At 47.7% G+C, this 12,654-nt stretch overlaps 1 protein-coding gene and 2 non-coding genes across 3 annotated transcripts; all 3 read right to left on the bottom strand.

Annotated features, from left to right (window-relative positions):
- Positions 1-4,975: 4,975 nt before the first annotated feature.
- On the bottom strand, positions 4,976-10,720 carry RPSA (ribosomal protein SA). The gene is made up of 7 exons (XM_025913698.2): positions 10,618-10,720; positions 9,641-9,806; positions 8,481-8,599; positions 6,454-6,699; positions 5,633-5,761; positions 5,361-5,526; positions 4,976-5,138 (listed from the first exon to the last, which is right to left on the bottom strand). Exons 2-7 carry the CDS (start codon positions 9,771-9,773, stop codon positions 5,044-5,046), a joined length of 888 nt encoding a protein of 295 aa, XP_025769483.1. The 5' UTR covers positions 9,774-9,806; positions 10,618-10,720; the 3' UTR covers positions 4,976-5,043.
- On the bottom strand, positions 6,244-6,392 carry LOC112850583 (small nucleolar RNA SNORA62/SNORA6 family). Its single transcript, XR_003222691.1, has one exon. It is a non-coding gene; the product is annotated as a small nucleolar RNA SNORA62/SNORA6 family (small nucleolar RNA).
- LOC112850584 (small nucleolar RNA SNORA62/SNORA6 family) lies at positions 8,667-8,817 on the bottom strand. The gene has a single exon (XR_003222692.1). It is a non-coding gene; the product is annotated as a small nucleolar RNA SNORA62/SNORA6 family (small nucleolar RNA).
- Positions 10,721-12,654: the final 1,934 nt, after the last annotated feature.

The raw sequence follows: 12,654 nt of genomic DNA, 5'->3' as shown, positions 1-12,654 counted from the left end.
GCTCTGCTCTACTCAAGGAGTACAATGTGTGGCTTGGAGGTTTGGCGGTTTTTCATGGATGGAATCTAGTAATGCCATCCTTGCCTTGCACAAAAGGTCTGGACTGCTCAGCCAGGGTCAGAAGCCCCATGGCAACGGTGACATTTACCATCGGATATCTACATTATTTAGAATATGGATAAAGTTGTTACGAGATCCCTAAGAGTAGTTTCGTAAGGGGTACAGCTTAAAACATCTTGAGTATCTAGGAATAAATTTACCAGAAGATGTCCAAAACTTCTCCAGGAAAACTTATAAAATTCCATTGAGGGAAGGACATAAAATGAGAAACTGGCAAGAGATAAAGGTTGTTCATGGATCAAAAAACTCAGGGGCGCCTGGGTGGCGCAGTCGGTTAAGCGTCCGACTTCAGCCAGGTCACGATCTCGCGGTCCGTGAGTTCAAGCCCCGCGTCAGGCTCTGGGCTGATGGCTCAGAGCCTGGAGCCTGTTTCCGATTCTGTGTCTCCCTCTCTCTCTGCCCCTCCCCCATTCATGCTCTGTCTCTCTCTGTCCCAAAAATAAATAAATGTTGAAAAAAAAATTAAAAAAAAAAAAAAACTCAATGCTGTAAATCAGTCAGCACTGCCCCAAATTATAGAATCAATGCGATCCCAACCGGGTTTATAGTAGAACCGTGCTAATTGTTTTAAAAAACGTATATAACAAGGAACCGATCAATAATAGCCAAGACCCTCTTGAGGAAAAGAAGGCAGGAGGATTGCCATACCTGTTGCCATAATAGATTATGAAATTCCAGTAAAAAGGAAGGACAGTGGGGCACTGGCCCAGGGACTGACTCACAGAGCAGAGGGTCGAAGAGGGAGGCCATGGGATCCTGCGTGGATGGACCCTGGACTTTGAGAGGCAGGGGTTCTGGCCACTGAGGAAAGGACGGTGTCTTCAAGAGAAGTTACTGAGGTTCGTGGCTGTGTTTTTATAGGATTTTGTATACGGTTGTGAAACCATCTGACGTTATCTGGTGAAGTTGGAGTTGAAGGCCACTGTGGGGAAATTTTGGTGCACTGGGATCAAAAAATGTTCAAAGGAGCTGTGTTGACAATGGCCAGAACATGGAAATAACCCAAATGGTCACTCAGGATATCGATGTCATGGTCGACTCTGTAGGAACATGGCAACGGGGATGAAAGGCACAGAAATAACACTGAGGACAAGAAGCAAATCACACAAGATATGCTATGTTTCCATCTACAGGAAGCTCAAAAACAGGGAGACCAGAAACAATCCTTGAAAGGGCCTACTTAGCTAAAACAATCAAGTGAACCAAGGGATTGCAGGAGAGGAGCCCTGTGACTTCTCGGGACAAGGAACAGGACGTTCCCATGGCAACCTTCTCAGGTCCCGGCACCTTTCTGTTTCAAAACCTGCATAAGGATTGCAGAGGCCTTCGTTTGATTCTTATTCAAGGATATACAAGTATGTCTTTTGTCATCATCTGCATAAATGGTGCATTTGACAATTAAAAATTATTTTTAAATTCTGTACTAACAAAAGACAACGTGACACGGAGAATGTTTACTACGTGCCCGGACCCAGGGTAATTGCTGTGCACAGCAATCCCCGAATCACATCCCTATGAATATCCCCATGCCGGAGTCACTTGGGCCACTTGATGACATCGTCTCTTGCCCAGAGCCACACAGGAGGAAGGGGCTGAGCAGGGCTTTCATCCTCTCAGGTGTGTCTGATTCCAAAGCCCGGTTCTGCTATCCTACCTAGCGGCACATGAGGTCAAGAGTAATGCAATGGCCAGGGTCCCTTCACAGGTCACTGGGCTATATGAGGTTGTCCTTCGTGCTCGGCCATGACCCAGACCAGACCCAGTCTCACCCGCCCACTCCTCAGAAGACCACAACCCAAGCCAACCTCAGGGAGCGCAGCCCGTTCCTGAAACGCCACGTGAGCCCGCGGCTCTGATGTAGGGGAACGACTAACACCCTAGTGAAGTTCAAAGCAGGCGACGCAGCTGCCTGTGCTGAGCCACGTGCCACTGGACAAGGCGCCAGAGAGTGGGCACCTCAAGCCTTGGTGGGAGCCTCAGGCTTGCCAAATGGAGTTTGCCTCTCCAGCTCCTTCTTAAACGCTCAGTAATCCCTACCATTTATTCTTAACCACTTGCTCTGTTCAGAGAGTGCTTAGTGCTAGCTATCTCCCAAGTGTCAGATTCGGTATTAGGCTGAATCCAGTGGGGATGCCAATTTGCCCTTGTACTGGGATGCAAGACACGTGTCCTAGGGAAGGAGAAGTCCCCAAGGTACTTAGGAAAGCGGGGGGAGGAGGGGGGAAACTCTACAGACCTCTGTATGGAATTGTTTCTATGAGTTTAGAAGACAAAACCCGAGACATGCATCCAGAGCTGGAAGCTGTGGTAAGAACAAGAAAATCCTGAAGCCGGAAGCTTAATCGCCACAGGTTAAGCATTGTTTCCACAATAAAGAAAAAAAGCCGTGTATTATTCACAGCAGTTTCCAGGGTCAGGTGGGACAAGAGATCTGTCTGGGAAGACCGTGCCTGGGTGACTAGAGGAGGCCCACTCGGCCAACTCAAGCGCAGTACCGGGGAGGGAGGGGTCTCCCTCCTTGATCCAGTAGTAGTCCCTGAAGACTCAAGGCTGCCAACACCCATGGGGGAAAGCCCCAGTGGCAGGTGGCAGGGTGAACACTTGGGAGGGGGAGATTAGTCACTTAGATTCAGCAGCGCTCGGGCACTGACCATCAGGCAGGCACCACTGAGCTGAAAACCGGGTGTTTGAATTAGTTGAAGATGCTTTTCCACATCGGGCTGGCTCAAAGGCACTGGCCTGCAGCCGTATTGGCCCAGAGTGGAGTGACTTAGGTCTGGGCCACCTTAGGTCCTGGGTTGGGGCAGAATCTCAGTTGACATGAGGAACAGAATCTAATTCTCCTGGAGGCAGCGAGGAGGGTGTGAGGCCAAGTAGGATCTGTGAGAAATTCCATCTGAGATCTGGCTGCATCACATTGGGCATCAACCAACTGTGCCAAGGGAATCCCGTCTCTGGTCTTTTCAGTCTGGGGTTCAAGTTGAAGAACTTAGATTCTAGGGGGAAAAGGCTGTTTGTGGAACTGCTGTGGGAAGCCAGGAGGCAAGGGCCAGAGCAAGGAGCAAAAGCAATGCAGACAGGTGCCCATGTTGGAAGGCACGGGCCCCTAGTACACACGGCTTGAGGGTAGGGATGGGAGCTGGGCCAGCAATTACCAGTCAGCATGTGATGTCAGGACTATTTTCTGGAATACAGACTAAATTGCCAGGAAACCTAGTGTTTTCCTAGTCCTTTCGGGAACAGCCTCCTCCACCTCCTCCACCGCAGAATCTGATAAATGAGCTCTTAGCACCATTCACGCCTCCTCTGAACCTAAGGTCTTCCCCGTCCTCCTCCTGCACCTGTCCCTCACCCCAGCCATCCTGAATCCAGGAATTGGTGGGGCTGACCGTTTGGCAGTACTTGAAAGTGCCACGGGTTCAAGGTCTAAGCACATCAGAGCTTTGCAGGCCAACGGCAGAGGCGTCCTTGCTCTGAACAGTCAGCGCAGAATCCCCACGAAGCTACTGACGCTTGGGCTACGGGATCCCTTCATTGCCCCTCCACCCCGGAAGGAGCCCTGGGAATAAGGGAACGTGAACACACACAGCTCTTCCAAGAGGGGAGTGAACCGATGTAAATTCAGGCTCCTCAAAACCTGGGCCCACCCTATTTCTCCATTCTCATTTTTTTTTTAAAAGTTAGAGTGGGCACGTGAGTGGGGGAAGGTGGAGAGGGAGATGATCCCAAGAAGGCTCCGCTCAGCACTGCCGGTGCAGAGCCCAATGTGGGGCTCAAACCCACAAAGCTGAGATCATGACAAGGGCCAAAACCAAGAGCCTGACGCTTAACCGACTGAGCCACCCAGGGATTCCCCTTGTTTTAATGGGTCAAATGTTATCGTGAAATCAGGAAAGCTGCTAGACATTTTAAACAATTGAAAATGTGTAGTAAATGGCAAATATGGAGAACATCATCTAATGCCCTTTCCATACACCCATAAAACCCTCCTAGAACCTGTAGGCAAGCTGACCTGGTGACAGGCTGGGGGCCCTCTGGTGGCTCCAGAGTAGAAGGCATCCCACCCGGGCCCTAGGCAGGCTTTTCAAATGCCAGATGTTATCCAAGGTTTGGCTGCGTAACTGGCACAACAGCAGGGTGGTGACGGAGAATCAATTTCCTTCAGAACTGACTCGACACAATTTACCAACGCAGATGGTAATACAAGAATATTGGGTCGGGCCTAGGGAAAAATATTTCCAGGGTTACCACCTATTTACAATTATTTAAATCTGCTTTCACAACAGCTGTTCCCTACGCAAAAGGGAAGTGCAGGGAAACTCCCAAGAAAGCAGCACTGTCTTCTAATGTGGACTTTAAGATGTGTATACGTACAACAGACTACTTGGCAATGAAAAAGCATGACATCTTGCCATTTGGAACGTGAACGGAACTGGAGGGTATTATGCTAAGTGAAGTTAAGTCAAAGACAGGTACTTAACAGAAGACCACAGGGGAAGGGAAGGAAAACTAAGTTACAGAGAGGGAGGCAAGCCCTAAGAGACTCTTAAATACAGAGAACCGAGGGTTGATGGAAGTGGGGGATGGGGGTGGGGGGACGGGAACTGAGGAGAGCACTTCATGGGATGAGTACTGGGTGCTGTATGTTAAGTAGTGAATCACAGGAATCTACTCCTAAAGCCAAGACTACACTGTAGACACTGTATGTTAGCTAACTTGACAATAAATGATCAAAAAACAAAATTTTACTTAAAAAAATGGGAAAAAAGAGTGGGCTTTAGAAGTAAAAGGAACATCAAGACCTGAAGTAATCCCAGGCATCTTGATTTGGAATGCAAAACAGACAGACATGGACCCAACTTATAGAAACGGTTTATTTTCCGTCAACCTTATTTCCATTTTGCTTCTCCGTAGAAGAGCAGCTCAAGACCACTCGGTGGTTGTTCCCACCCATTCGGTGGCCTGAGCAGTGGGGGCTGCAGACCAGTCTTCAGTGGCGGGCTGAGCGCTCCAGTCCTCTGTTAAGGAAACACCAAAGAACAGTCAGGCCCCTTCAGTGTTCTCGTCACCCTACCCCCACCCAGCACCGTGCCCTGAATCCCACCAGATACACATTTCAAAGGACAAACAGTGGAGGCCAAACCACTTCAAAAACACCCAACTCCACAATCTGTCAAGTTAGCAGCTCCGCTATATAGCACACTGGGATGAAAACCAGCCTGAAGCATCAGGACCCGTACCAGTGGGGAACTGCTGGATAGGCACGGAGGGCACCTGCACGCCTTCGGACCAGTCTGCGACCTCAGGCTGAGTAGCAGTGAACTCAGGAGCTGGAGCAGTCCATTCACCCTGAAATTCCTCCTTGGTCACAGCCTTTTCGGCAGCAGCCTGCTCTTCCTTTTCAATCTGGTGAAGACAAAGCGTACAGGGACCAGTAAATTTTACTTCTGGAGCACAAACCAAGAGGTCTGATTTACTTACGTGTCCACAAGCCTTTGGGGAGCAAACTTACCTCTTCAGGATCCCTATAGAAGTAGAGGTCAGGCATGACCTCCCAGGGGTGTTCACGGGAGATGGTGCCACGCATGCGCAGAACTTCCCGGGCCAGCATCCACCACATCAGACCCACCGAGTGAGCTCCCTGCGGGAGCGCCAGGTGTTAACAAGTGACGCTTGGTCAATCCCCAACAGCACGTCCTTCCCCCATCCACCCATCTGTCCCATCATCCAGGTCCTTGGTACCAAGAGACAGGAGACCCGTCTCTTGGTTTGCAGAGAGTGTACTTCTAACAGAGCACTCCAGAAATTCGTCTCAATCTTGATGGTCACTGGAACCAGGGGGATTAAAACACAACTATCAAGACTCCACCCATGAAATTAAAACATCTCTTTGGGGGATTCTTACACGGAACCAGGGTTTTGAGACCCAGGAAACCGGGCCAATTTGAATCACAGGCAACCCACCTTTTTAGGATTTCATAGCAGTTCATCCAGTTGCTCTGAAAACAGAAAGGCCTAGTAATGCCCGAGAGGCCCAAGCAGTTAAGAAATACGGAGAAGAGCAGACGAACACACACGCCACTTAAATGATTTCTTCTTAAAGTTCTGACACACTCGAATTATACTTGTAGCAAGAATTACTATCAAACTCCACTCACTGGGCCAGAGACCCTTGTGGTGTTAGCGAAAGACTTGCCCCTCGTGTAGCACACTACCTACACTTGTGAGTTCATCGGCCAGAGCCTCAACTCCAAGCTCTAACAATGTGCAGAGGAATGCCCAGCTGTTTCCGTAGCGCTCCCGTGAGCTCTGGTGACATCACAGCGTTATTACCTTGTTGTTGCAAGGGATGGCGATGTCCACATAGCGCAGAGGAGAGTCTGTGTTACACAGAGCGATGGTAGGCAGGTTAACGTAAGACGCCTCGGTGAGAGGCTGGTGGTCAGCCCTGGGATCGGTGACCACCAGAAGTCTGGGCTCCCGGAAGGCTGCCTGGATCTGGTTAGTGAAGGTTCCGGGAGTGAAGCGGCCAGCAATAGGAGTGGCTCCGGTCGCAGCAGCAAACTTCAGCACAGCTCGCTTGAAGAACGAACATCGAGAGTTACCAGCGCTCGAGAAATGGCATCGCAGGAACTCCCCCAAGCGTCCGTGTGCCGACACCCGGGTCTGTAACCGCCGAAGCGGCTCCCTTCCAACAGTGAAAACATCAAAGCACTTCAGACACCCAGTAATTCTTTGTCCTCCGCGTTACCCGACAACTACTTTCAGAACTGGGGCCCAGAAACAGTAAGCACGCCCCACCCTCTGATCCTGTCTGGAATGCTCTCCCCACTCCCACCGGCTGGTTTCAAGAACCGGGCAGGTCACTCGTATGCTTCCACATTCTTCACGGGGCCGTGACGACGAGTCAACACAGCACACAACAGTGCCCGACACACCAATAAGCACTTCTCTGCTCTGGCCGAATTCCATCGCAGCTACCCTATGCACCACAGCAACATACCCTTCCTTTTTACCCCGTAAAACTAATTTCCTGCATCCCTAAAAAAGGCAGAGTTACGGTTTTTCTGCTACATCCCAAGCCCCCTGCAACACTGCCTGCCCAATACGGATGCTCAGTAAATCTTTGCTGAGGAAAGCCGTGAGAGTGGTCACTGGGTCCATTCTACAGCAATCCTGAAGTCTTCTACCGTGCACCAAACTAGAGGTCCTGATACAAGTCAGCCTCTGGAGAATAACCCCCTGCGCAAAACACATCTTCGGTTCGTGGCAATCAATTTTATGGTCAACCTAAACAATACAAACGAACCTGTCTTACTACACGATTTAAACATCTGTCAAAATCCAAGTCAAACATCTTTTTCAAATTAGAATTGGGGTCAATGAAATCCTTGCTAAACCTCCTGTAGTGGACTCTTTTTTTTTTTTTTAATTTTTTTTTTCAACGTTTATTTATTTTTGGGACAGAGAGACACAGCATGAACGGGGGAGGGTCAGAGAGAGAGGGAGACACAGAATCGGAAACAGGCTCCAGGCTCTGAGCCATCAGCCCAGAGCCTGACGCAGGGCTTGAACTCACGGACCGCGAGATCGTGACCTGGCTGAAGTCGGACGCTTAACCGACTGCGCCACCCAGGTGCCCCTGTAGTGGACTCTTGAACACATGTTTTAAACTCTTCAGGGCCACTTACATGTGGTTTTTTTTAACAGCACTCTACAGTATTTTCCCTTCTGGCTTATTCTTTAAAATACAGTATGTAATACATACAGCATACAAAACGTGCTAATTGACTACTTAGGCTATCAGTAAGGCTTCCAAAGGTATTGAAGGCTATTAACAGCTGAGTTTTGGGGGAGCCAGAAGCTAAAACAGATTTTTGACCACGTTGGGGTTGGTGCCCCTAATCCACCGTGCTGTGCAAGGCTCAACCATAATCAATTTTTAAGGAATCCACTGGTTTTCTCCACAGAAAAACAGAATTGTCAAAACAGAAATGGGGCAATACAAGTTTTACCCATTGGCTATTACAAAAACTAAGTTATTTATGTTAGCAAAGATTTCTACTCTTGCTTGGAGACTTGGATGAGGACTGGCACCCTGTTAGGAAACCTTTCTGAAAAATCCTGGAGTTGACACCAAAGCTTGGACCCAGTGTTTCATCATCGTCAAGAGAAAGGTCTGACTACAGAGACACGTGATAAGCCATTTTTACAGGATTATGTCAGTACCTAGCGGCACAAGAAAACACACAGGAAAAACAAAGCTCAACACTCTACCAGATGCCAAGTAGCGTGTAAACCAAAAACACTGAATCCAGGCAATTCAAGATTTCTAAAAACCAAGCATATTGTTTCCAAACCTGGCCAGTATTCCGGGATGATATGACACTGACATCAGCTGGGTTTTCAATGGCAACAATGGCCCGAGCTGCCAGCAGAAGCTTCTCCCAGGTTCTCTTCAGATTGATGATGTAGATACCTAGGTGATGGCAGAAAGCTTTGTAGTACCAGACTTAATTTTCAAGTGGACTTTGTTCTAAAAGGCCGAATGTGGCAGCGAGTACTATCAATCTCCAGTCATAGAGGCAGGCTCTACTGGTGTTAGCGAAAATCCTGCAATTTATCTAGCACACTTCCGACACTCAGAAGTTCATCGGCCAAGGCTGGCCTCCACCTTGAGCTTTAATAGTGTGCAGCCTTAATTCGGTAGACAAAGTGCATCTTCTTGGTCTTTTCCTGCCCTAAGCCTCCATCAAGGCCCCATCCAGATTCCTGTAAGTTCTCACCCACCTCCTGGTCTCCAGCCCCACTTTCCTTACAACCTGTCTCAATGCCAGATTTCACCCCAAACTGCTTCACAGCACACAACCCCCAGGCTTAAGTTCTTCAGTGGCTCCATCTGAGCTTGAAGCACTGCCTTGCCCAACGTACCTTCCAAAGTCTTCACAACCTACCTTCCCTTTTCTAGTACCTTCCAAGCCTCCTCATTAAGGTCTTAGCTCTTGCTCAACTTTACTCTCAGAATTCAGTTGAATGAAGGGAACGCCTGACCGGCTCAGTTAGAACATGCGATCCTGGGGTCAGGAGTTTGAGCCCCACATTAAGTACAGATTACTCAAAAACAAAGATCTTAAAAAAAATAAAATTCAAATGAACCTGCTTTCAGTACCTGTGAAATACAAGACACTGTGGAAGATAAACTAATGAGCTTCCTCATCATTTATACATCTCACAGCTCCTTCGTGGCCCAACCTAAGTCCCAGAAACTATCAAGTGACATACTCTTGCACTGGAGCCCAGAAAGCGGTCCTGCCAAAAACCACCAGTACGCTTTTGTTTTTTGCAAAAAAAATTAAAAAAAAATTTTTTTTTAAGATTAAGAGATGCATGCTGTATCAGCTGAGTTGACCAGGTGCCCTACGTTCACTTAAGTCTCAAAGCTTACTTCCGATGTAGACATCTGGTTTCATTTATTACTTAGTTGGAATGCCCTCCCTCCCAAATCAAAGCAACAACTGACCATCACTTTTCCTTTTGTAGATGTACTGTTCCATCTGGAAGTCAAGGTTGGTGCCACCTAAGTGGGTTCCTGCGGCAAGAAATTTGAGGACATCCTCCTCCTTCATTTGCAGGACATCAAGGGCTCCGGACATTGTGAAAGTTTCCCTTTAAGTTACGACGGGAACCTGGAAAACAATGGTTAACCATCCAGCTATTTTCATTTTATTTCAGTGGGTTATGGGACCAGGTGCATTCTAACTACCCTGGCGAGCCAAGCAACCTATTTGAACACAGCCCAAGAACCACACCTTTTACAGTAGTGTAATGGAAAAAGACCCAACAGAACAGACCAATCCCACACATTACACAATTGCGGCACATCTTGAGTGCGTGGAGATGGGAAAAACACCCAAATAATTAAGCAAAATGAAAACGGTGATTTGCCACTTAACATTCCAGGGGGCAACCGGGAGTCGAGTTACCGATGAGCAAAAATAACCAGATGCGAACAAGTTTATTTTCAAGCGGATTGAAGGCAGAGCGCTTCTCAATTATTTCTCTCTACGGTCACAACTGATTTTCTACAAAACCTTGCCAGGTATCTTAACGCGAACGGGATACACCAAGCAGCCCAAATAGCTGTCGTAAACCGGGACCGGGGCCTGAGCTCACGGCCGGCCGAACGCCGGGGTCCGAAGCAACTGCAACGCGGTACGCTGATCCTGTTTGCTGCGCCACGGCCGCCCAGCCGCAGCCCGGCCCGCACCCTCACCCGGTGCCCTGGCTCCAGCACGACCTCCGCGCGCTCCGGGGACACTGTGGGAACCCGCGGGCCCGAGTTCGGCCACGTGCGGGCGGCTGGGCGCAGAGCCGGAAATAGACCCGCTTTGCCTGCTGGCTTCCATCCCCAGCCCTCGCACCCCTCACTCCAGCGGAAGGCTATTTAAGTCCTTTGGGACTATTTGGGGGACACCAGGAACCCCACAGGGGACTCACACAAAACAACGCCGTATGGACCCCGCTCTGGGTAGCGCGGAAAAAGGCCGGCGGCCGGAAGTGACGTCCTTATATACTCCGCCGCCAGCCAATGACAGCGAAAGCTAAGCGGAAGGGTGAATGGGCTGCCTAATCCAGCGGAGCCTTTTGCGACGTTAGTGCTTTCCGGCGCCGCGAAGGAGTTCCTCGGCACGCGGCCACCTCCGCTGTAATTCATCAGGGACCTGCAGTTGGAAGCCGAATCGGCTTTCTGGTCCCTGTCGTAAGTTGAAGTGTCTTTACGTAGGGAGCCATGTTGAGCACAGCGTGACAAAGTATTCGTTCAACGAAAGCCGGAGAAATTATTTTCATTTCTTGGAGAGCAATTTATCAGTACGTAATTCAGATTTTGAAAGTTCGCTTACAGGAAATTTTCCTGAAAAACTTAAAAGGAAAACACTACAGATGGCAGGTTTCTTTTTCTAGAGGAAAAGGAATCAATGTCGATAGATTAGTAATTAAAAATTCATTCCGTTCATATAATACTATGCAGCCACTAAAGACCTGCAGGGTGGGGGAGATTATTTTAAAAAATTGAAGCCAGTATTAACTAAACTTCAATAATAAAAAGAATTGAAGCCCTGCACATTAAAAGATGATGGTAAAGAGACGGCCAAGTTACTAACTTATGTATTGGGTTTCCATCTTTGCTGCACTTGCGAATCACGTGGAGAGCTTTTAAACATGTGCCCAACCCAGATTTTAAAAATCTGATATATATATTATATATATATAATATATATGTATTATATATATACATTATATATATATTATATATATATATTTATTTATTTATTTTTATTTAATTTTTTTTTTTAAGAGAGTGCATGCTCGGGTGAGGGGGAAGGAGGGGAAAGGGGGAGAAGCAGAGGGGGACAGAGAAGCAGAGGCAGAGGGCCTGAGCTGGGGTTCGAACTCATCAGCGGTGACCTGAACTGATGTCAGAGGTTTAACTGGCTAAGCTTCCCAGGCACTCCAAAAATCTGATTTTTTAAAGTGAAGTATTGCCATAAAACATATTTGTATATATTGTGAAATGATCACCACAATGAATCTAGTTAAAATCTGTCACCATCCAGTTACAAAAAGTGTGTTTTTCTTGTGATGAGAACTTTTACCCTCTTAGCAACAGTGAAATACACAATATGGTATTATTAACTATATTACATTCCCAGGACTTAAAAAAATCTGATTCTCATAAGTACCTCCCTAGGTAATTTTAATGTGTAGCCAGGCTAAGAACCACTAATATACTAGTAGAGAAACTGGGTGAGTTTTTTTTCGTCTCATTTTTAGCATTTTTGAAATTTTCTGAGGAACACAGGTTAAAAAATTAAAAAAAACAAAACCCCATTGCAGCTGATAGAGAAGGAATGAAAACTTAGGAATGGCTTTAAGCATCCTTAGAGACTGGTGAAAATATCTGGAGACATTTTGGCTCCCAAAGAAAAAATAGCTATGTGGAAAATAGAACAGGTGGCTTTTGGGGCAGTTTTCTGTCACTGTATTGCATGACTTCTCTGGAGGGGCTTCCCCAGCCACCTCAACAGCTCCCTCCCATATGCACGCTGGAGTCCCAGGACTACTTCCTTCGTTGCAAGAAGGACATTGTACTGGGGCGCCTGGGTGGCTTAGTCATTTGGGTGACCAGCTTTGGCCCAGGTCATGATCTCACAGTTCATGAGCTCGAGCCCCGTGTCAGGCTCTGTGCTGACAGCTCAGAGCCTGGAGCCTGCTTCAGATTTGGCGTCTCCACCTTTCTCTGCCCTTCCCATGCTCATGCTCCGTCTCTCTCTGTCTCTCAATAATAAATAAAACGTTTAAAAAAAAAAAAAAAGACATTGTACTGTAATTATGTTTGGATGTTTGTCCACAAAATAGTATTTTTCTCACAAAACAACTTTGCTCTTGAGAACCAATCCGCGTAAGGAAAATCCTTAGGAAATGAATCAACAAAAGTCCAAAGATGAAGAAGGTACTATAGTAAACCATGGTGGG

This window comes from Puma concolor, chromosome C2 (genome assembly GCF_028749965.1).
Source record: "Puma concolor isolate L17-30 chromosome C2, mPumCon1.1.hap2, whole genome shotgun sequence".
In the NCBI taxonomy this organism is placed as follows: Eukaryota; Metazoa; Chordata; class Mammalia; order Carnivora; family Felidae; genus Puma; species Puma concolor.
This window is presented reverse-complemented; position numbering and strand designations above follow the sequence as displayed.